This window comes from Rutidosis leptorrhynchoides, unplaced genomic scaffold, assembly GCF_046630445.1.
Source record: "Rutidosis leptorrhynchoides isolate AG116_Rl617_1_P2 unplaced genomic scaffold, CSIRO_AGI_Rlap_v1 contig365, whole genome shotgun sequence".
NCBI classification, from domain to species: Eukaryota; Viridiplantae; Streptophyta; class Magnoliopsida; order Asterales; family Asteraceae; genus Rutidosis; species Rutidosis leptorrhynchoides.
In genome coordinates, this window is record NW_027266603.1 from 47,822 (window position 1) to 73,760 (window position 25,939).

General features: G+C 34.4%; 2 protein-coding genes across 2 annotated transcripts; one reads left to right on the forward strand and one right to left on the reverse strand.

Moving 5' to 3' along the window:
- The first annotated feature begins 1,588 nt into the window (after nucleotides 1-1,588).
- Nucleotides 1,589-2,164, forward strand: LOC139883190 (LOB domain-containing protein 21-like). Its single transcript, XM_071867400.1, has one exon. The coding sequence runs from the start codon at nucleotides 1,589-1,591 to the stop codon at nucleotides 2,162-2,164; it is 576 nt and encodes a 191-aa protein (XP_071723501.1).
- A 16,937-nt stretch (nucleotides 2,165-19,101) lies between these two features.
- Nucleotides 19,102-19,857, reverse strand: LOC139883191 (transcription factor MYB77-like). Its single transcript, XM_071867401.1, has 2 exons — nucleotides 19,588-19,857; nucleotides 19,102-19,536 (listed from the first exon to the last, which is right to left on the reverse strand). Exons 1-2 carry the CDS (start codon nucleotides 19,855-19,857, stop codon nucleotides 19,102-19,104), a joined length of 705 nt encoding a protein of 234 aa, XP_071723502.1.
- Between the last annotated feature and the right edge of the window lie 6,082 nt (nucleotides 19,858-25,939).

Below are 25,939 nucleotides of genomic sequence, written 5' to 3' on the forward strand. Positions count from 1 at the left end.
ATACTTATTTACGAATATTCTATTTTATATACGACTTAAATTTTTTCAATAATATCCTTAATTGACAAAACAAACATAAATTAAAAATCTTCAACAAAATCATGTGTTTGGTCCTTAATGTTTGCATCTACATCCTACATCGTCCCTATCGTATAAATCCGGGTACATAGTCCCAACGTTTGCAGAAAAGTTAGGTATTTGGTCCTTGTTAGATAACATCCGTCAAAAGCTCAAATGTTGACGACGTGGCAAATTCAACCAATGAATTGACAATACTTATCAACTTACATGTAAAATAAATCCGAATCACTTATTTCGGATTAAAATGTTATCCATAACCTATTTACCAAACATATCATTCTTTACGAAACCTACAACTAATCCTATTAAAAAATTGAATCGAACCTAAAATTACAAATTAAACCATATCATCTCTCCCATCCCTACTTTTCTCAGATCACCCGCCACCACTAGTTCACAACTCAGATTTTTTTTTTGCATTTAAGTTTATAATCATTCAACATACATATTTAAGGATTAATATCAAACCAAAATCAAAATATAACTTCTCCATCAGTGATTACTAACAACAATTCAACGCTATTAATCAGATAATTTATCAACACAAACGTCGGGACCAAACATATAGTTTTGCCCAAAATCTTTTAATTATTTCCTTCATATTTAAATAGATGACGTTTTAAATAATTTTTTTTTTTGTTTTGAAATAGTTGATAATTTTAGAATAACAATGTACTTTTTATATTTTTATCCTTTATCTTTCCCATTAATATTTTCTAACATACTCACTTAACTAATAATTTATTACATAAAATAAAGGAAAAATTTGTAAAGCAAAGATAAAATTTATCATAAAAATAGTGTTATGGATATGTATAACCCTTCAAAATGTCAACTATTCAAAGACAGAGATAATACAAAATAGTACGTGGTGATATATACATATTATTATAATTAGGAGGAATGAGAATACAAAAAAGATATAGTTTATGAATTAAAAAAGGAAAAAAAAAACTGAAGTTAAACAAAGGAGAGCTTCCTCACGTCAGTAAAAAATTAAAAGGGTTTTATGTACGTAATTTACATTTGGATTATCATGTGATATATTTATACAAACATGACTATTTTAATTAGAAAAAATATGAATAAAAAAAAATATGATGAGATTTTGATTAAAAATATATAATTTAATTAAAAAATTGAAAAAGTTATTATATAAAATAATTTTATCAATAAAAAAATTATGTATCGATTGTCGATTTAACAATAAAACTTGCATTACAACAATTCAATTAGTCGTTAGTCACAAACAAACACGGCTTATGTTAAAGAAAATAGGTAGACAAGTTTTATTCCTCGGGAAAAATAAATATGTAATTGATAGATTTAAGTATTTTCTTGTTTTGAGAAGATTTTGTTTTTTAAGGTAAAATTTAATATTTACTTGTTTTTGTTTGCTAGCTATAAACTTGAATGTCATCATCTATGTATCTATATATACACACATAGACAAGAAGGCTAGCACATAGACACCACAAACAATTAATATAAGTGGGATTTGACAGCCATGAGGAGTCATGAGCCACGTTCAAGCTCATCTTGTGCTGCTTGCAAGTTCTTGAAAAGAAGATGTGTCCCAAACTGCATTTTCGCTCCTTATTTCCGATCCGACGAGCCTAAGAAATTTGCTAGAGTCCACAAAGTGTTCGGAGCGAGCAACGTCAGCAAGATCCTGACGGAAGTTCCCGAAGAACAAAGGGAAGACACCGTCAATTCCCTTGCTTATGAAGCTGAGGCCAGGCTTAGCGATCCTGTTTATGGTTGTATTGGAGCCATAGCTTTGTTGCAACGGAAAATGGTTGAGCTTCAACATGATTTGGCCGTAGCTAAAGCTCGTTTGGCGAGGTGTTATGCTACAAGTAATGATTCGAATATTATTGCTTCCAATAATAGTAGTAATTCTTCAGCCGGTACTAATTTATTGTTAGGGTGTAATTATTCTGGTGATCCTACTTTGATCAGTGATGATTTTTCTGCTTTGAGTGGGTTTATTGATAGTTGCAACCAGAATAATTCATCTCTATTATTTAGTACTAGAGATGGGATCAATATGTATGATATTAGTCAATTCTCATATAATTAATTTTATCTTTCTCACTTTGTTTCTATCATCTTATGCTCTCTATATATATCTGCTTATAATTTGTTGTCTATATATCTATTTATGATTTATGATCAGTACGAGAAATTTTTGGAATGACAAAAAAATGATCTCTTCAAATTAATTGTGGAACAATGGAACATAATCTCATATGTTACTTAAAAAGTTCTGAAAATTGACAAGATAGTCTATTTGATTAGAGATCACAAGATAGTTATAATTTGTTACTGTAATTGACAACAACTTTACATTTTGCTTCAAGGTTTTACCCTTTCTTGCTTTCCTAATATGAGGGTGAATTTTATCGCGAGAAAGTTCATTAAAAATATGGATGTAGTATATACATTGTGGTCTGAAGACGACTAAAACAATCTTATCTTTCAAACGAAGGTAAAAATCGTACACGATCATACATTCACACAAATAATAGAAAGTTAATTACCCTGAATTACTTGTTTACAAAAGTAATAAAATTGGAAGTAAAACAATGCTGGCCAATAGAAAGTTAATTACACTTAATTACACTGAATTACGTGGTTGAAGTTTAGGAAGTGAATGGTAGTAAATTAGAAGCAAAATCGCAACATAAAAATGGAGTAACTATTCATAGAGAGAACAATATTGTTTTAGTACTTGGGTCTTGGGGGGTTTCTTTTTACCAACACAATTATGAATTATCACTTGACTAGTACACACTCTAGTAAGTGGTTGCCACATTAATAATTTTAAGATACTCTTCTCTATGCGAAAAAAAAAAATCACCTACACAGTTGTGAATTTTTGCAACAATAAGGCTTTGCTGAATTAGTAATCTTCTATACTAAAGTTGAAAGTTATTGACAACCACACGGCCAATATATCTTCTTTCGTCATTATTATTTGCTAATGTTGAAAAGATATTCTCCGGACAAATATGACCGACCAAATAATATTTAGTCTCAGTATTCATAATATCAAAATAAGACTTCTTTCTTTCCATTTTTGAATATGGGATGGGAGTATTGTATTGCACATTTGAACAGCTTTTTCAGTTATGCTGTGTCTTTCAATCACCGTCTCGTCAAAATTACTAGCCATCTTTATCTTTTCCACGTCACAAGAGAAGAGTATGGATAAATAAAGTACTCGTCAATCAATCAACGGTGAGAGTGATATATTGATCATTTAAGTGACACCGTTTTATGCATTGCTTGTATTGGAGCCATAGTTCTCTTCCTGAAGAAAAATGGTCAAGACATGTTAAATTGAGTGAAATAGATTTAGGAAAGCTAGCAGTCTTTAATTGATTTTGATTAATTGTGTTAAATTGTACAATTTGTGTGTTTATATACAATAAAGAAGAAGATAATAGTGTAAATGATTTTCCCGTCAAATATAACTAATTCTCTAACAGTCTTGTTAGTGGGCTGGACTTGCACGTGATTCTTTCTTGGCGCAGTTGTCTTGGGCTTGGCCCATTATCTTCAACACTCTTTTGTCGATACATGAAACACTGTGTTTTAATTCCTTCTCTCACAAAGATGAAATGCACCATTTCAATTTTCCCTTTCAATTCAAAACTCTTCCTAACGGTAACATTCGATTTGCCTCCATCAACACCCCTCCTCAAATCGAAGGCTTGTAGATGTCTTTCATTCCAATCTTCTTCACCAAATGTTCATGTTGATTCGTTCCTAACGATTTTGTGAAAACATCAACTGACTGTTCTTCACTAGCTATGTACTCAGTTTGAATCAATTTTTGTTGAATTTGATCTCTGATTAGATGGCAGTCTATCTCTATGTGCTTAGTCCTCTCATGGTATAGATTGGATTTGCTGCAATATGAATCGTTGCTTGACTGCCACAGAATAACTTGATAGGATCCTCGATCTCTACACCCAATTCTGCTATCATTCCTCGGATCTAGGTAAGCTCACAAACTATATCCGCCATTGATCTATATTCTACCTCTGCTGATGATCATGATATTAATTTTTGCTTCCTTGACTTCCATGAGATCATTGAATCTCTAAATTTTATGAAGAATCCAGTAATTGATTTTCGGTCCAGTATGCAAGATGCCCAATCTGAGTCACTATAGGCCTTCAACTCAAATAAACTTTCTTTAGGCATGAACAATCCTATTCCTGGATCTTTCTTGATGTATCCGATAATTCTGATGGCTTCCTGTACGTGTGATTGATTTGGTGATGCATGAATTGACTAATGTGGTTTACTGAAAAACTGATATCTTTCCTTGTGATAGTCAAATACAATAGTCTCCCAACTAGTCTCTTGTAGATGCTTGGATCTTCCAATATCTTGTCATCTGACTTGTTTTCCCCACCAGTCTGTTTCTCAATTAGATCATCATACTCCTTTGTTGTTAATTTTAAATTCTGCTCAAATGGTGTAGATAATGGTTTGGCTGCACTCAAACCTATATCATTGATAAGCTCCATAGAATATTTTCTTTGATTCATGATTATGCCTGAGTGTAATCTGCTGATTTCCATGCTAAGAAAGTATTTTAAATCATCAAGATCCTTCAGTTTGAAGTTACTATGTAAAGTCTTCTTTAGATCATCAATCATCCTTGCATTGTTTCTTGTGATCAATAGATCATCTACATACATCAATAGAATCACTCTGCTTTCTCCTTCTTCATTAGTAAATAGTGAATAGTCATGCTTGCTCTGCTTATAACCTGAACTGATTACAGATGTAATTCTGTGATTCCACTTTCTTGAAGCTTGTTTGAGTCCATACAAGAATTTGCTTAGTTTACAAACCATATGCTTGTCCACTCCTAAACTAAGCAATCCTTGAGGCAAAGTCATATAAACTTCCTCCTCTAAATCACCTTGTAAGAATGCATTGTAGACATCCATGTGACAGATAGGCCATGAATAATGAGCAGCAATAGAAATGACTGTTCTGACTGTAACATACTTTACAAGAGGAGAAAATGTTTCATTGTAATCAATGCCATGCTTCTGTTTAAACCTTTAGCAACCAATCTTTCTTTGAATCTATCTATATCACCATTTGCATGATATTTCACCTTAAAAAACCATTTGCATCCTATAGGCTTTTTAGACTTAGGTAAAGGAACAATTGACCATGTGTTGTTAGTCTGTAATGCTTGTAACTCAGTGTTGATAGCTTCCACCCATCTAAGAGGCTGCACTGGACCTCTTGACTAGGCATCACTTTGTGAAGGGAGTTCATTTGCAACTTCTAATAGAAGTGACAGGGCATCACCCTCACAAGGGAGCTCATCAGTTTCCTCATCCACAGATGATTGTGGACCTGCAAAAGACTGTGAACTGGACTATGCAATACATGATCATTAGGATGAAGAGATGATGATGTACTCAGAGTGGGAGAAAGATCAAATAGAGAAGGATGAACAGATGAATGTGACTGTGAAGATGATGTTAGAGCAGAGAAAGGAAAGATATGTTCATGAAAGGTAATATTTCCATTTACCAAAAAATTTATGATTCTAGATTGTAAAGAATGTCTCTTTTTTCTTTTCTATAACCTATGAATGCACATAATTGAGACATGGATGCAAACTTATCTGTAATTAATGGTTCTTTTGCATATGCTAAGCAACCAAAAACTCTTAACTCATGTAGATCAGGTTTTGTTTTGAATAATAACTCATAAGGAGTCTTGTTATGTAGTACTGGAGTGGGATATCTATTGATAAGATGAACTTCTGGTAAAACACACATATCCCAAAGTTGAATAGGAATGTATGCTTAAAACCTCAATGTCCTAGCCACCTCTAGAATGTGTTTGTGCTTCCTCTCAACAACACCATTCTATTGTGGGTAATGAGGACATGTATGTTGATGAAATATTCCTAGAGTACTAAAAAACTCTTGGCACCGTTTGCTCATAAACTCACCACCGTAATCAGTTCTAACTCTGTTAACCTTAGTTTGAAACTAATAATAGCAAACAATATGAAAGTCTTAAGTAATCTAAATGCATCTAGCTTAGAATGCATTAGAAACACCCAAATATATTTAACTGTGATCATCAACTATTGTTAGAAAGAATCTATGCCCCTGAGATGTAGGGACATGATAAGGCTCCCATATATCTATATGAAGTAATTCAAAGCATGAATGAGTAACTGTAGTACTTAAAGTGAATGGGGTTTTGTAATGCTTTTCTTGTGCACATATGATCAATAGAATTTTTATTCACTTCAATGTTATTGGATACAAGTAGAGAATGTAAAGAATTGGTATTCAAGTCTTCTAATCTGTTATGCCATACAGAATATCCTAACATGTTTCTTATTCTAGAAGTTGCAGAGTTGCAAGACAATGGAGAAGACTGGTCAATAGAGAAAGTCTTCAGATAGTAGAGACCGTTTGATTCCTTACCAATCTCCCGAAACATTCTAGTAGGAATGTCCTGAATCAGACAAAATTTGAGATAGAAGGAAACAAAACAATCTAAGTGTTTGGCTATCTTATGAACAGAAAGGAGATTGTGATTAAATGCAAGAACATGAGCACATTATCTGTATGCATATTAGAGATAAAACTAAGTGATTCTGACTTTTATGATTAATGCAAAATGTCCATTAGGTAACTGAACATGTTTATGTGACTCAATGCTCTAACTATTAAACAAACCAAGATCAGAACTAATCATATGATTTATTCCACCACTATCAACAATCCAAGATCTAGTTATACCTGACCGAGAATTCTAAATATTGGTTGTATTTGTAGCATTTGTAGAGGTGGAAGCAACAGTTGTAAAAGCACCATTTACAACTGGAGCCATGCTTGAGAGAAGCCTTATGATATGAGAATATTGATCTTTTGAAAAAATGGGAAGTGGAGCAGGAGCAAAAGGATCCAATGAAGAATTTGCAGGTTGAGATTATTGAACACTTGGTGGAGCAGAATGAGAGAGAGGTGCAACATCAACATTGTGAGCTCTTGTAATAGGTTTTGACCTTGTGAACTTGAAATCAGGTGGGAATGCTACAATTCTGTAACAATCAGCTTTCTTATGTCCTCTAATTCCACATTTATCACAATTTTATTAAATTTCTTCTTAGTGCCAGATGAAGAAGAACCAGCATTAGAGGTTGAATTAGGCTTGTAGGATGATGAATAAAAAGCTGTTGGATCAGTAGAAGGAGCTTGAGTCAATACAGCAGAAGGAATAAAAGATCTTTGAGCTTCTTCTTGACTTATCATGGCATAAACAGCAGACAACTTTGGTAATGGACGTATCAAGATAATCTGTCCTCGAGTAGGAATATAGGCTTCATTTAATCCCATCAAGAACTGGTGAGCTTTCAATTCCTCAAAGATAGCATGAATCAAGGTAGCTTGAGTTGGATCTATGATAGGCAGAGGAGTGATACTGTCAAGTTCATCCCACATTGATCGAAGTCGATTGTAATAGCAGTCAATCGAGAGATTATTCTGGTGAGTCATGGCGGTCTGATGACGTAAAAAAAGATTTGAGTTCCATCAACCTTGTTAAAGCGTTCCTCAAGATCTTTCCAGCAAGCAGCAACATTGACATAGTAATTGATGGTGAGATTCACATCTTTGGTGACAATCTTGAAAATCCATGAGAGAACCAATGTGTTTACACATTCCCATTGATCATGAAACTTAGCTTCGAGCTGTTCTTTCTTGCAGGTGCCAGTCAAGAAACCGATCTTATGCTTCGTCAAAACTTGATTTCGGAAGGAGCGACTCCATCGACCGAAATTCTCCGATCTGGTGAGTAATTCCTCGACTGGGACAGAACTAACATTTTCTGACGGATGATAGTAGAGCGGATCACTAAAATCTGTGATTAGTTGAGAAGATGAACCAGACGAGCTAGAAGACGCCATTGTTGAGCTGCGAGGAAGCTAAAAAATGGTGAGAATTCGTGAATTAATGTTTTATGGCTCTGATACCATGTTAAACTGAGTGAAATAGATTTAGGAAAGCTAGCAATTGCTAACTGATTTTGATTAATTGGATTAAACTATACAATTCGTGGTTTATATATAATAAAGAATAAGATAATAATGTAACTGATTTTCTCACCAAATAGAACTAATTCTCTAACAGTCTTGTTAGTAGGTTGGACTTGCACGTGACTCTTTCTTGACACAACTGTCTTGGGCTTAACCCATTATCTTCAACACTCTTCTATCTATACATGAAACGCTACGTTTCAATTCCTTCTCTCACAAAGATAAAACGTACCGTTTCAAGTTTTCCTTTCAATTCAAAACTCTTCCTAACGGTAATATTTGATTTGCCTCCATCAACAAGACCCGAACTTCAACATATATAATTTGGAAATCGTTAAGGCCCGTTTGACTCCATATCACCACAAATTCAACTTCTAATCATTCTTCTAATACGGTATCAAAAAAAAAATCTCATTCTTCTGGTAGTTTGTCATCCCAATTAATTGAGTGACTTAATTAAATTTCTAAGACTGCATTTGTCACGTTATTACGATTAGAACCAATCAGAAAATTTATTTTCTAGCTGGACAACTCTGAACAAAATTAGTGAGCTTTTAATTAACCTATTAAATTTAAATCTACTTTTCATAGTTCTCCAAGTCACTCAATTGGGCTTAGTCCAAAAAAGTGTTCAATTGGCCAACTGGGTACTCAATTTATAAACTCACAAAGGATTAAAACCTTTTTCTCTGAAATAAGGAGATGCTTCATTACTAACCAGGTCTGTGAATCGTGTACAAAGGGTAAAATCGTTTCATGAGACGTTTCAGTTGACGTTTCCTTTCAAGCCAATATCATTTCCCTACGTATTGATTGTTTCCAATACGTTTACCATGCTTTCAAAACGTTTCGAAGACATATCGTACCCGAAACCGTACCGAAAATGTTTTGGAAACGGGTTCGGCATATCAAGCACGTTTCCGTGCATCATAGTGGAACAAAACGGAAAAGACATTTCATCTATAAACACAAACCACTTGTAGGCTTACTTCATCACGTGAACCTTTTATAAGCTAATCGACATGATATAGGTAAGGTCAATTTTGAATTTACACAATTTTTATGTCAAGCCATTCCTTAACTTGTGTTTTTTTAACTTTGTATCAAAACGGTATGAATTACTAAGACATCATAATACGACAATGTAAAATATAGGCATAGATATATAGGTTTGCTCCTTCGTTTTTTGAATTGATCCAACCTTCGACTACAACCTTCCAAACCATAACACCAAACATTATCATACCAAACCATAACATGATCGTTGTCGAAATCATATTATTCCCTAAAATTTATATATACTACAAATTTTTTGAGTAATTTCTTTTTCATAAAGGAAATATTTGTACACGAAGTTCTTCGATCAACAACCATTAAAAAATTTGACAAGTGACATTTATTATTTTATTAATTTTTTAATTAAGAATGTGTTTGGTCGAGCCCGACTGACCGAGCAAGAGTCCCAAAAGAAAACAAATTCTTCCGGCCGATTTCTTGGACTTAGAGATATTTTCCATTAAGGAGACTATCATATATAGAAAATCATAGGGAATAAGATCCCTCGATCAGTGGGACTCCGTCCTATATAATCCCTCTTAATGGAAAACCCTAAACCAAGTCTAAGCTCTTTCACACATACAGAAAAAACTACACCTAAGTGACCTTTGCTTATGCGTGTTCATACAAGCTTCTCGCACGAGAGAAGCTTACTCACTCTTATCCGGCAGCTACGCATCACTCGGCCTCAGTCTTATGGTGAGTCTTGTTGGTCCCGTTTCAGACTGTAGACGTACAAACGTTGCTATCACCCCCCATTGTTCTAACCCTGTTTGCAGGTTCTGATCGCGCCGACGACTCTACAGTGACCCATCTGTTACCGTGATCTTTTTTTATCACAACAAATAATAAAATATACTATATTTTTATTTTATACTATTCTATGACATGACTTAAGATGGATTAGTAAACTCTTAACGAAAAAAATATTAAAAAAATTATAAATCAAACGCTTCTTTAAAGAGAAAAATTAAAATTAACAAATACCACATGTCAAGTTTTTACCTTTTCATATATAATTCATTACGATTATTTTTAAATTACTAGTCTTTTTTCATGGATATATTTTTTTCCTTCTTTTATTCTTTTAAGTATGGATATATATCTTTAAGTAAACATACCTATCTAAAATAAATAAAGAAGACCGGAGAATTTAAACAAATTATTTAATTTATTATTCCCTTCATGTCAAAATATATAATATTTTATATTTTTATGTTCATTCAAATAGATAAATACATGAATAACTTAAAAATATTAAAAATCATTTACAAATGGAGTATTTTTTTATAATACATAATTGATCTGACTTAGATATGGTGTTCGAAATTTTTAAATCAGGACGACAATTATATTTGTCGGAATATCGAGTGTCTTAATTATAAAAAGAGCATCTATCTGTGAGAGAACTATATGGCTTAATTTGCATGTGCCTTCCCCCCCCCCCCAAAAAAAACATAGAACACAAGTACAAACTCCCCTAGGCAACAAAACCTCCAAAGTACAAATTAAACCACCTGATCAGAAGGAATTATATAATGCATCGATTACCAGCCAATGATCATGTTCCACGTCAGCATCACAACATGATGATGCCGTCGCTGAAACAGCCTCCTCCGTCGACCTCCATTGGATCATTCCACTGGCACTACACGGAGCTTAACGACAAAGACTTCCAAATCAAAGGCCGTACGCTCTTCTTCATCCTCGTACTCTTTGCCGTCGTCATCCTCATAGTCCTTGTCTACTTCCTTGCACAGAGCTTTGTGGACGCCGCCATACGGTAGTGCATGTATCTCACGCGGCCCACGCGCCTCGCCCACGAGGGCTCGACAAGGCATCCATCCACGCGCTGCCCGTAACCTTACACCGTGATCAACAAGGCACGGAGAAGAGTGTGGTTGAGTGCTGCATATGTCTTGGCGTATTTGAAGATTGTGATAGAGTCAAAGTGCTGCCACGCTGTCACCATTGTTACCATGGCGAGTGCGTCGATCAATGGCTCGCGACTCAGTCGAATTGTCCGCTTTGTAGGAGTTCGCTACGAGTTGACTCATGCCCAGCTGCATGAGATCGATCGATCAAGGATATGTTCGATTTGATCAGTAGTAATAATTAAGGCATGAGAGAGAGAAGTTAGCATGGAACGAGTTTTTTTCCTTCAATGGATGGATGTACGCTACATATTTTTCCTCGTTTAGAAACGTGGGTAGAATTTGACAAATTACGAGTTTCATTTTTCCTTAAATTGATGTACCTCGGACATTTCACTTGTTTAACAAAGTGGAAATATGGTATATTGCGTAAGTCATCAAAATCCACAAGGATATATTTTAGTATCGTATCCGCCATATGATGTATCTATAATGCCTCGCGTCAAACATTTTACGTGATGGTGATACGACTATTCCTAGGTCGCGAAGTGGCGCTTGGCAAGACAATGCCAATTAATTTACATTTATTAATTATATTGTCAAAAGATATCGACAATTCTTGCTGAACCAATATTAAACTTCCAAAGCACCTAGAATATTAATTAATATAAGTATATATTAAACTTCCACCATTTCAAATTGAACATTAATCGACTGAACTTGATAAATTTTGATGTAAATTTCGTTTTGGTCCAATTATTAGAAAAAGTTTCAATCAACTTTTGTTCTAGCTAAATTTCAAATTTCAAAAAAAAAAAACTTCTGGTCTAGCTAGATCGATTCGCTGCTTTTCCCAAATACTTGAAATTGTTGTGCATTTTACGTTTGGGTGGATGGGCCCTGCCTGCCTTTTCTTTTACGTGTGTACTTGCTAGTGCCATCAACTTTTTTCAGGTTTATGGTAGTTTTCGGTGGTTCTCCAAATCTCAACTTTAATTGTAGAAATATTAATTATAGAAGTAGATACCAAAACCCATTTTAAGATTGCTTCTCTAGCTTACTTTTTTTTTGACAACCAATTATGATAAGTAGATGTTAATATATAGGAGTAATTAATAGTTCGTGTAAACTACATCACTTTACTCAGTGCCATTTGCCAAGTGTTTGAACACATTTTCATGACAGAAAAGACTCTCTTCCGTGCAAATTTTAATGAGATTCTTCGACATTGACATGAGTTTGGTGCGGTGATATTTGTTAATTTAGATATATTATAATCTGTTTGAATAGGTAACTCATAAAATACTACTCCACTCTAGAATTTCGAATCGTAAAAAGTCATTAATATCTTGAGATAGATTTTTCTGGGTATATTGTCATCATCGCTCTTAACGTAAATTTCTTTAAGAATGGTTAAGAAATCACCTTCACAAGATTGTTCTTCTTTTCTTTTCTCCGGAATTTGGGATCCGTATGGGACACACGAATATCAAGTATATTTGAATGTAATATTATTTTTAGTTGTAACAATTTATTTGGATATATTGATATATTAATAAAAAAATTGAGAGTCTTGCACATCCTCAAATACTTTCGATTTTCTAACAAAATTCACATAGAAATTATAAAAAAGAGATTAAATTAAATTAAGAACAAAATAGAAGTTTAGTTGGTCCTGAGGCCAAAATAATCGTTAAATATTTTCTTATTTGAAGAAATGGGTAGTCGAACCATCCGTTTCCAAATTCTGGTCAACATCCATTTTTATTTACTGCATTATTCATCCTGCAAGGTACGTCAATCTCTTGGGTTAATTAAATAAAAATACATATAAGAAATAAATGAAATATCAAAGAAGCAAGATGTTGCTCATGATACCTAGTTATCTATTGTAGGGAAGCATTCCTACACAACGTTGGTAGTACTTTTTTGGACAGATCCATCTTTGCCACCAATCAAGATTTTGAGACCACCACAATTAGTTACTCTAGATATAACAACATATAGTGTAATGATTGTCTTGTGTTAATTAGTTGCTCATGGTACCTGTGTTGAAGACTCGACATAGACCCCCATATATATGGTTTAATGATTGTCCTTGACTCTTATATATGGTCATGGCAAAAACAACCGTTATGAAATTATCTCCTCTGGAATTTGAAGGGTAGTCTAGTGTCATGCGGGGTTAGTGTCAATCGGGCGTGGGATCAACACCTTCTTGTCCGCACTCGAACCTAGCTTGACCTTAGCTTCGAGGACTCGCATCTGTAACCTTGTAATGATTCGTCTTGTCCCATTTCATAAGCACGCCAGTGATCTATATTCCTCAATAACATGATCAATACCTCAACCTTGAGCTTCAATTCATGGAGTGATAGTCTCGAGCTCTTGACTATGTTCTCAAGTATTCTGATATGCAGAGCTGTGATTTGAGCCGACTTGCAGAATCTTCTCTTATGTTAGTGGCGTAGATAGAGGGAACAAAGTATACACCACAAGGGGAAGAGACCAAAAGGTTTATAAATGTCCTAAATATCGATAAAAGATCAATTTGGATCCGTCTAAATTGTTGTGGGTGTGAATATCAGAAAAGGATCAGATATTGAAAGGATGGGGAGGAAATGAACGTCGTTCACCTATTTCACAATTGAATTTTTGTTGAAACTCAATTTTGACTTATGTGGAGATGCCTTGCCATTCCATGGGTCCATACTAACAAAAAAATCATTCATATCATAAACGAAACCTTCATGAATCTTGTTCTTGAAATTATTTATCAATAGTTTGAAGAAGGTCCCACAGATAGTAGTATCCTACAAAAATATAATACTCTCATGAATCAATATCATATATAAATTGTTGTAAGATGTATTGTGATAGCAAAGTTAATCGATTAGCTCATTAAGAAAAAATAGTTAATCTAATAGTAACCTTAAACTCATCCTATTGTTATAAAATCGCAATCCATCGTTATTTCAATTCTTATGATCTATGTACTTAAAAAAATGTTTCTAGAATGTAACAATAACAAAACCTCTGAATCGACAAAAAGTAAATCCAATGTCGGACCGGAAGGTGGGAGCATGTGATTCCTACTCCATGGTCTAAGAACTTGGACTCTGATGCTCCAGCTTCATTTGGTGGAATTAATCAACATCTCTCAAGCATGACCATTTCTTTTTCCATCAACATACAATAAGCGAATATTAGGCAATTGTAAGGAAATGAAACTATCGAAAAATCATAAAAGTATAACTATAAGCAAAATAAAAATTAAAAAGTATTTGTAAGAATGGACGAGCAAATTTTTAGCAGTGCTTGTGGTTCTCGATGAGTGAACTTTAACGTTAATTGAGATGAAAAATCTCTACACAATATATATGGTGTGTCTGGAGTGAATGTTGTTTTTCCTTGTTTATTTCTAAATGATCTCAAAGTGATTATAATTATTCAGATCTTGGATTTTGTTATTAACTAGTCATTAAGTTCGTCCGTTGATCGGTATAATTATGCATAATAATTATCCATTAAACTAAATATAACTTAGATAAAGTATGTGATGTATTATAGATATTTGTCCGTTTTAATACGAAGAATGAGAATAGGAAAACAGAATGTAGTTAGATTTTGATTAGGAATATGAGTTTAATTCGAAAGTTGGAAAAAAATAACGTGTATTGTAATTTGATTAGGAATAGTTTTTAAAGGATAAATAGAAAAAAATCCATGTGCAAAATTTCAATTCGTCAATAAAATGACACATGTCGAATTTCGATTCAATAATAAAATCTACTATTGAAACAAATGAAAATGTTGTTTCTATTATCTATAAGATAATAATAAGATATATATAATATGCCCATTTTATTTTTGGCATAATGAATAGAAAAATGGAATATAGTGATATTTTGATTAGGAATAAAAGTTTAATTTGGAATTTGGAACAAAAATATTGTGTATTGTAATTTAAATAGGAATAATTTTTTAAATAATAAATAAAAAAATGGTTTTTCAAACCAATGCAATATTGCACAGGATAAGCATTTAATAAAACACAATATTATGGAAAGATTGTAAAATTTATTCATATATAACTGCCCATGATATATATAATCTTTCCAAAAGTTGTGTTAAAGTTTTTGTTTTTTCATAAACATTTAGGATCTTTTCATAACAATGAATAATGTTTAATGCTTATCGAGTGCAATATTGCACTAGTTAGAAAAATCGATAAAAAAATATGTGTCAAATTTCAATTCGTCAATAAAATCTATAATTGAAACAAATTAAAAAATTATCCCTATTATCTTTAAATTAAACTCATAAATAATTTTTCTCAGAATAAAGTCAATGATTTGTGTCCACGACAGTTGTTCTGGTGGATTTGTTTAGGTCGCAATTTTAGTTACTAAATTGAATTATGGGTGTTCTCCTTAACCTGAGTTGAAATTATAGTTCATTGAATTTCGTAATGTCCATATATTTTGGAGAATTTCATATTTAGTAATCTTATATAGTAAGATTTTGTACATATTGAGTACTAAATAAAATGGGGGCATTGATTGGCATTTAAAAATATTAAGCAAAATCCGAAGTCCGGATTAATTCTAAATTTCTATCTCAGCCGGATACATGGATTAAAATAGGAACTAATATACTTAATAATTTTTTAAAGTCAAAGCTAATAAGGTATATAATTATGATTTTTCCTTCACTGTCTTGACAACTATCGTGTAACTAAGATGTTAATAATTTAGATTGTCTTGATTTGTAACAACTATTGTAGAAAATGGTTCAATGTTTAATTTTCTACTAGCGGCAACTACATGAACTTTGTTTCATGGATCTCATATTGCTCAGGCCTGGAGTTTCATAATCTATAAATTAGAAAAACCATCCAATCTCAGTCACTTGTTTCATCTTATTTCATCAGCCTCGCATCACATCTAGCTAGGGTTTTGAAGCGAACAAGCCACCTTTCTGAACTTTGAATCATCATGAGAACTAAGGTAAGTGTGCTTTGTTTGGAGTAATTCTAGGATGGGCTACCATATGAAAAAAATTTCGGAGAGCATGCAAGTGAGGACAAAACATGATGGAAAGATTAGTGTCTGTCTCTGGAGAGAGATGTCAACCCTATGGCGATGCCGTGCTCGTTGTGCCGCCGGTGAGCGCGATAAATGGCCAGGGGTCCGGGGCGGTGCCAAATCGTTATAGTTTCCCTAAGGTTCACTTCAGGCCAGTGAGAGAAAGGTTGAGGCCGGGAGGTATCGCCTGCAAGAAGATTATGGACTGGTTGAGGCCGAACAAGGTTCAAAGGTGTCGAGCCTGTCTGCTGAGGGGGAGGGCACTTATTCATAGTTATTTGTACTTTTCTTGAGAAAGAACTAGAGGACCGGTCTGAACCATGGTCCAAAATGTGGTCCGAAATATCGGGATGTGCATAAGTGACGGCTAGGGTCGACTCGGCCTCAAGCTCAGTGTTTGGTCGTACGATGACGAACGCATACGCATTTCATGAGAAAAGCAAAAAAAGCAAGCTTTCCAAGCTATGGAAGAGAGATGCCGAAAATGGCAAACTGAAACTCATATCAAAAACGATCTGGTGTGGCCAGAGAGCACACACCTTTTTGGGTAGTCTTGAAGGAGGTGGAAGAAGGAAGAACACAAGGGAGTGTTAGTGGAATTTAAGCGTCTACGACCTATACTAGTTTGCAAGGCTCACCACGAGGCCGAAGGCTTCGCGACGTCAATTAATATAGAGAGAGAAGTGCTCATTTTTTTGAGCGAGAGTGTTGCCCTTAGGTGTCTATATAGGCGAACACATTTAAGAGGATCTTATATAGTAGGTTTTATGTGTCTCTTGGGCACATAAGTCTTATGAAAGCGACCTGCGATGTAGAAGTCGAGAGTCTCTCTGGCTTTAGGCTCTCTTGGACTCTAAGCGGGGTTGAGGGACGACGGTCTCCAAGCCCTCTGGTTCTTATGGCCTCGTGCTAGGGGTGGAGGCGGACGTGACCCGATCCCTCCCATGCCAGAGTTACCTACGGTTTCAGGGTCTATAAGCTCTTGTCATATGATGGGCCATTTGTATAAATATTAAGCAAAAATAATTGATAGAAACTTATTAGAAATAAATTTTAGTATTGTAAATTTGGCTAGAAAAAATTAATATCACTTGTTGAAAATTATAGGTTAAACTCAAATACTTTGAAGTTTATGTGTCAAATTTCAATTCACCAATAATTTAAAAGCCACTTATCGAATTTTGATTTGACAATTAAATATATAATTGAAACAAATCAATAAGTTGTTCTTATTGTCTATAAGAAGATTACAATTGATTACAATTAGGAAAGCTTAGTTGGACAAGAAGACAAATATGTGGTGGTTCAATGTCTCCTTCAATCATATTATACTTATATATATATATAGTTATTGCTGATTATTTTCTCTTAATTTTCATTGTTTACTTATTATGTAAAATCTTATTTGAGATCAATAATGTCAGAAAAAAAATTAAATGAATTAGCTATATTATCGATTGAAAATGAAATGTTAGATGAAATTGATTATAAAACTTAATTCATACTTTCGTATAAAAAAATCTTAAAAAAAAATTAATCTTGACATTTTTCAGAAAAAGTCCTTTACCTATACATATTATTCTTACTTTTTAATAGAATTTATCAAATAAGTCCCCAATTTTTAACTTAGTCAATGCCGATGCCGATCCCAAATCTAGATGAAAATGGAGGAAGGTTCAAAAAATTGATGGATAAAATAAATAAAATTCAATAAGGTCCATTCTTTTATTTTGCGTAGGACTTCAAAGAGTGGTTGAGCCACACCATCGTGTAATAAAATTTTAGTCGATTCCTTGAGTGGTATTACTTTGAATAATCTTTTATGGTCATTACTTTCTACATATTGTCCATCGGTTACATCGTAACACATATTCCCTTCATTGCAACCAGTCCCGTAAAAGGATCGAACGAGCACCTACTAGTTGTAATGATGTCTGGGTTTGAGCTTCATATCTTTGTTTTAGTTAAGCATTGCCCTAAAATTGACGGTTAAGAATGCCAACTATATTTTCCAAAATATATGTTCCTCCTTTCAACACCATTTATAAGCAACCTTGGTTTTATACTAGGCTTATATCCTGTGTTTCCCTTCTTAAACATATGTAATGGAGAAAATCTTGAACATGAAAATAAACCGAATTTACAGTCTCAACTTTGAAGAAAAAAAAAGAAATTAGGCCTTGTTTAGTTAGAAAATGTTTAGTTCGGAAAAATTTCTCTGTCTCTCTTTTCCAAGGAAAAACATAAAATTTTCCAATTTCTATTTTCCAAAAAAATTTGTCCTTTTCCTTCTCCCGAGTCAAAATCCCTAGTTTCTTATCTAAAGTCAAAATCCTTATTTTTCTTATAGCAAAATTCCCCCAATCTAAAGTTTAGCTTAACTAAACCCTAATAAGCCAAATTGAATATACGAACAACAACACAAAAATTGAATTTTCAAATCCTAGTTCAAATTTAGAGCCCAAAAAGGTCATAATAAATCTCTAGTCCTCGGATATGAAATCAAACAAACAAATAGATCTAGATAGATGAAATTAACACATAGATCTAGATAGAGAAAAGGTGCAGTTTCGAACTTAAAGAAATTAAACAAGTTAATATGAAAGAGAATCTTGAGCTTGGACAAAGAATTGATGACATCGTATCGAAAGATAAGTCAAGTGACAGAACGAGAAAAGATGAGTAGCAGAGAGAATGAGTTAGAGAGAAAAAAGAAAATCATGTACTGAAATGCAATATTATGTATTTAGGGTAAAATTATCCCGTGTGATCAATTTTCCATTTTTTAAAGAAAATTTGGAACTGAAATATTGGGGAAAAGAGAAATTGGAAATTTTTTTAAAAAGTTGGAAAAATTTTCTCCAACTAAACACGTCCTTACTGTCTTTTAAAATCGAACTTCTTACTGACTATTCCTAGATATTTTCTCAAGCTCGAGCCCAAATGCAGGCCCAAAATAATGCCCATTATTCTCAGTCAGTTTATCGAAGAAACTCTTTACTTCCTGAGCGATCATTCGTTGAATTATGTTCAACACGCAAGTCCCTTCCCTCTCTTTTATATACTTCTTCACCACTTTTGCCTCCGAGATGACTAGGCTACCTCCTCCCGGCGGCGACAGAGTTAAGGAAGTCTCTGGCCCTATAAACCTCTTCTCTTCAATTGCTGATGTCGTACGGACATGTAAGCACGACCTCTTGTTCGGCCTCTTCTCATCTTCATCAGAACTATCATTATTATCGTCTTCTGCATTATTCGACTCGGATTGTTCAAAACTGTTTGGTTTGACCGAGTTGGACTCGGAAGAGATAGAGTCAAGATGGTGGTTGCGTCGTTTCTGATGTAGAGTTGAATTCTAGTGATTCTTTATCGCATTGTCGGTTCGGACAGGTAAAAGACGCGCAATGGTGGCCCACTTATTGCCGTGGAACGAATGTGCTTGGATTATGATGGCGTCCTCATGCGGCGTGAATGGGCGGTGGTGGACTGACGGAGATAACTGGTTGCACCAGCATAGACGGCATGATTTCCCCGATCTCCCCGGAATTCCAGAGCTAATCATGGACCAGTTTCTCGGACCGTGTTGCTCCACAAGATTGATTAAGTTGGCGCCCTTCTGTTGAGTCCATGAACGCTTGATCCAATCGCCGCCGTTCATTTTTTCGTACATGATGATGATGAAATGAGGAGGAATAATTAGATATTTATTCGATTTTGAGTTTTGGATGGGAGATTTTATTTGCATGGTTAATCTATATATATGTGTGAAAGAGAGAAGAAGAAAGAAAGGTGGTGTTGTTACGCGAGTGATGAACTGAAAAACCGCTACTGCCACAAGTTATAAGCACGTTTGTTACTTTGTAAATTATTTTTAATTATAATTATTAACATTCTTTAGAGTTATTAATTAATTTTAATAATGTTGATATTTGAATGGAGTTGTTTTGGTTGGTTGTTTGTTGATTGGAAGCCTGAAAGAGAGAGGGAGTTAAGTATAACGTGTATCTGAAAATTCAGTGTATCCCAAGTGTAGAAAATGAATATTCCAACATTTTTCTTTAATGAAAATGTTGGTTGTATAACATATGGCTACAATATTGTTTTTTTTATCAATGTATATGAGGTGTACATTTTAGTATATAAATGTTATCGAGTCAATAAAAAATTGGCAAAACGATACGTTTGATCCTATTGTTTCATATTAAAGCCCACATCATTCTTAATGTCCGATTTCAGATATATAGTCATTGAGTTTTCTTTTTTATTAGAAATCTGGTCCTTTTCGATAACGTCCATCAAAATTTGTCTATTTATCAATATGAACATGACACGTGTCATCTTACACGTCCGAACTTACCACGTAAGAACTTTACTATGAATTACGAAACATTACCTAAAGTTATATTTTTTTCATTTGTAACCATATTATTTTGTGCAATGCGTCTAGAGACCAATATATATACATTGATTAAACATTGGGACCAAAAGTTTTTATCTTCTCCATTTTTCCATAGGCCAGCACTCACCATGTCCCTCCCTCCACTCTTTTAGCAACAGTCTCATGACCCCAAATCCATAATCGGATTTAAATAATTGCCTCCTTCATCACCATCATCGCCTCCCTAACCGTCATGGTTGTTTCTACCGCCATGCTACCACCGTACGCCAAACACAGACTTTTAATCAATCTTATCGAATGGGAGTGAATTATTATTATTATAAGAGTTGGGTTTATGGATTTGTAGATATGTAAGTTTTTCAAATCTTTATTTTATTTCTCTAGATTTTTTGAGAGAGAAAGAAAGAGAGATAAAATGAATGGAGATGTTATGGGGAGGGAGAGGATTAACTTTTCCTTTTAATACTTTACTAGTATCCACACTATGCGATGTACGGACTCTTCAAGATAAATATATTAAAATATATTTTTTTTATTGTATGTTTGTAATCTCCTATGTAATATGTAGGAGTCTCACGTTTTGTTGATATTTTATGTGCGTTATATAATGGAAGTTTTACGTTATAAGGTTTATTCACTTAAATGAATAAAAAAAAATTGACCTATATGTATTGAGCATGAATGCATGTAAACCTCACATCAGTTTAGAAGAAAAATACTTTTATAAGAAAGTTAAAATCCTTACTTTAGCTTATACATTTCCAAATTTTTATGACTATGAAAGAATAATCACAATTATTTAACCATTAGGACGAAAGAACAATTGGATTTTCGCAATTATGGTTAGTTGTTTAAAGTTTTTATGTTTTGTTAAAGCCTCTAATATGCACATTATATAGCTATTTCTCCACAATTACAAAGATTAATTGGGTCAAAATATTTCAATCAAACTCAGGACTAATGGGCCCAAAGTATTTCAAATAGACCCAAAATTAAAGAAGTGCAGTGTAATGGACGACGTGTTTATTATATTTTATATTTATAGTAATACTAATAAGTAGTTGGTTTTCAATATTTTAATGGATTACGTTAGCAAATTTCTATTCCTATATAGGAGTAAGTAACTTCTTCAAAATATAGAGTGGTATCTAAAATATCTAAACACCAATTAAATACATAAAATCTCGTTTCAATGTATATATATATATCTTTAAAAAAATAATTGAGATATAATTTAAAGGAATGATTAATTAATAATTATTAAATAGGTATTTGTGTTAAAAAAATAGTTCCTCATGAATAGGAAACACTCCCCCACACCTCCACACTATTAATCAATTTTACAAAACTCATATAATACTTATAGTTAAGTTTAATTTGGTTAAATCTATTTTCTTCTTCATTCTTAAGTCAATCAGTTCCTCTCTTTTTTCATTCTTCATGGCTTTTATTAATAGTATTTTTGATAAACTACCATTTTTTATTATAGAAGAAGTTGTAAACAAAGCATGCGACACGGATGAAACCGATAAGGATTTCGTTAGAAACATGAGGCTGTCAAGCTCTCCTTTCAAGGAAATAGTGGATTCATACTTCTCGGAGATGGACATGAGCAGACTCCTTGTCAAATCCGATCAATTCAATTTCCACCCTACATGGATTATCAGGTTGTGCATGCTCTTACATAACCCAGACGCCATCTTCTGAAGAGGTTTGAACAACTTAAATCGTGGTTTCGTATTAAATGTAGCATTTGACATTTTTTTTATGCCGCTGAGAAGAATAACAAGAATGCTATGTATGTTAGTCATCTACTTCGGTTAGCTCATGGGGACACGTCTATAAAATCTCGTTTACTGTTGAACTTTCCCTCTAGGAAAGATGTAGTCAAGTGTCTTTTTTCGGTATGGAAATTCCTTCACACACGACCACTAGCTGAGCCACTTATTTTCAGAGGATCACAATTGAAATTAAAATGTGAGAAGGATGTTGGTGGTGATGCATATCCGATGCCTCTAACGATCACTCTATTTGACATGTCGATGATGGGAGTGATAAGGGATTGATCTTTTTTTTTTAAAAAAAAACAGCTATAGGAATCGCAGAGCATGTTAATCTACCTATAGGATCCCGTGAATTAGCTGTTAAACACTTGTAATAGGGGAAAAAAATTCACAACATCCTGTATCAATCAGCTTTAATGCGAAATGGACGTTTAAATAACTCCCACCACCTACCTTGAGATCATTTGATTTGATCAAACTAAATGCGTACATTCTTGAATATCCCTTTGTAAACAACATTTACTGTTAATGTTTGGGGATTCTCACTTTCATCATGAATTAGAATCTTCAAGCCCTTTCTGCTTCTCACCCTAGAAACATCCACATATTGTTGGCCATGGCAAAATACCGGTCTAGGGAGGTACAAACCAACATTACAGAGGGACTGGCCCTAGCACTTATTAATTGTCATTGCATAAGATACAACCAACAGGAATTGCCTCCTCTGTAGGGTAAACGGGTAGCGCTTCTTAATTGGAGTTAAAAACATTTTCAATATGTAAACTCGGTCGCCATTGTGCAAGCCTTCCGTGATGACCATGGCCTCAACTATGCACTTTCTCAATCGAGTGACTATTAAGCGTGTTCCATTGCACAAACCCTTTTTTCGATCTAAGTTTCAGAGCAGCATAACGGGTACCCCAAATTTCAATTGTAATACGTGATTGGGCAAGCCAGAACATTTTATATTGTTTAGGAACTCTGTAGTGTAAACATCTTCAGAGTCATCCTCCTCTCCATCTTCTTTCAGAACCCCATCCGAACTAACATAGGTGGTCAACTCCCTAGGAACCATTGTAACCTATAGTCATTGACACTCTGTAGAATCTCATTGGTGGGGGACATAATAACTCTTTCCTGAACGTATTGTTCGTTACTCATCCTTCTCAAAAATTCAAGGGATGCGCTATGAACAATTGCATGTCCCTCATTTGGACCGCCTAAGGTACCATCCCCGATATTTAGAATCCATTCCGAAAATTCCCTTAGTTTATCTTTTTCTTCAGAACTTTATTGTGCGAATAGCCTCATATTTTTTGTGAGAGTTAGAACCCGACAACTCTTCCAAATGTAGGAAGAAGTAATTGTTACGTTTACAATATCTGCCCTACCTCCTTTAGAAATGACAGAAAGGGTTTGTCTGAAATCACCCCTGAGCACGATAATTTTTTCGCCAAAAACCTATTCCAAACTATTTGGGTTTGAAACCCTTAAGACTTCCTTGAGGCTCTTGTCGAGTGCCTCGTAGCAAAATCGATGAATCATAGGAGCCTCATCCTAAATGAGCTTACACATCTCCAACAAACCTACCAAGGCGCCGCCCTACTTGATATTGCACGTCAATTCTTTGGTGGGCGTCAATGGAATCCCAAATCTGGAATGCGTTGTGATTCCTTCGAGAATCAACATTGCTGCTATACCATTGGAAGTGGTGGGGAGAACGATCGATTCTTCTGCGCGAAGTGAAGAAATAAGAGTATTCCATAAATGGGTCTTTTTGGTACCTTCATAACCGTAAAAGGAAAAAAAAACCCTTCTTTACTTCTTGAAATTGCGTCCATGATAACATCGTAAACTTCTCTCTGCTCGATTGTCAGGGAGTTAAGAAGTTGTAATGCTTCATTTGCTAGTGTCTCCTTATCATATGAAAGCTCATCTCTCATAAGCACATTATCAAAGTCGACATCATCCTCATCGTTTAGTTGTGGTAACGTTGGGTAGTCCTTCAATGACTTTCCCTGAATTCTTAGTGTTTGGTCGATCGTAGACAACCTTAGAGCCCTCCATGCATCCTCGCTTAGTTGAAACACTTTTAAAATTATAAGCTAGTTAGAGAGGTTGAACGAATGATTGGATACACAAAAAAAATCCATTGTAATCAATATAATATAGGTTTAAAGCTTACGATCATTATCTCAATCAATGTGTCTTTGATAGATGTCATCACCCAACAACTTTCATGTTTCATCCCAGACATAGTGAGGCCTCGAGTAATCCCTTGAGATTAGCAGGCTTGTAAACATATTTCTAAGTAGCTCCCTTGTCTAAAAAAATGCTGCCTCCCTGATGGTGTGTAAGTTATGCTTATCGTCGTCGAGAAGCCCCCTAGAAAAGCATGCGTCGCAAAACATTTTGTACTCCTTACCTTCAAAAGTCCTTATATATCTTCATAACATGTTGAGCCTTTTATATTAGTTAAGAGCATCCTCATGAAAAATAAATTGCCCATGCTAGGATGGATGTAATGAAGTCTGGATATGATGGCAGAGCATTTCCTACTACCTTCTCTAGAGCATGGATCATCAAGGAAAAGAAGAAGAACAAAGCTAAGAAGAAAGTCAACTCTTTTTCCTTCCTGGTCAATGCCGGATTTCTGACTGGAATCATCACTGAAGCACTGTCGGAATGTGGAAGCATGGTTGTGAAAGAGTTTGGATCAAGTGGCTAAGAGGTATCCTTTGTTTAACCATAGTAGTGATGAATTAATATCATTACTCTTCTATCTTTGTTTTGGACTCATCTGTAATAACCCTCAAGTTTTAGGGATTAAACTTTCATTTCCTGAACTTCCATTCTTGGCCTGCATGCTATAGAATGGTCCTTAAATTTATAGTGAGCTACATTTTCGTCCCTTGACTCTTTAGGGCATCTTTGACCCTTAAGAGATAATGTGACTTATTTCTAGTATAAATATATGGTCTTACCTCATTAGGGGTAGACAATGTTATGGTAAATTTTAATTTCAATTGCTTTGTGCATGACAATGCTATGTGCATTTAGAGTTTTGGGCTAGGGGTCGAAACTGATTTGTATTCTATCATCTCTTTCATTCCATTTTCATCCATCCGAACACAACAACTTTAAAACCCCATATCTCCCTCATAACACAACCAAATCACTTCATTCTTTTTGCAATAGCTTCCTCTGCTTCTTACCTTTCGATTCCAACCAGCCAAGAACACATCTTTTCTGGCCAGAATTTGGCAGCGTCCAAAATACTCCGATAGGTCCGGAAGATAGCTAGTCTTTACTCCTTTCACTTCCAAATCAATTTTCATCATTACCAACCATTAGGAAATTCATCTTAGGACTTAAAATGAAGCTTTATACCACTATCTTGTTGTTCATCACTTAAACTCCCTTTTAGAGTATAAAAATCCACTTTTAGCCATTAAAAATCCTAGCTTTACTTAACCAAACCCTAGATCCTCTTTACCTTTGCTTCCCTTGGCCAAACTCCGGCCACCGGCGACCCCACACATCATCAAGATATAGTG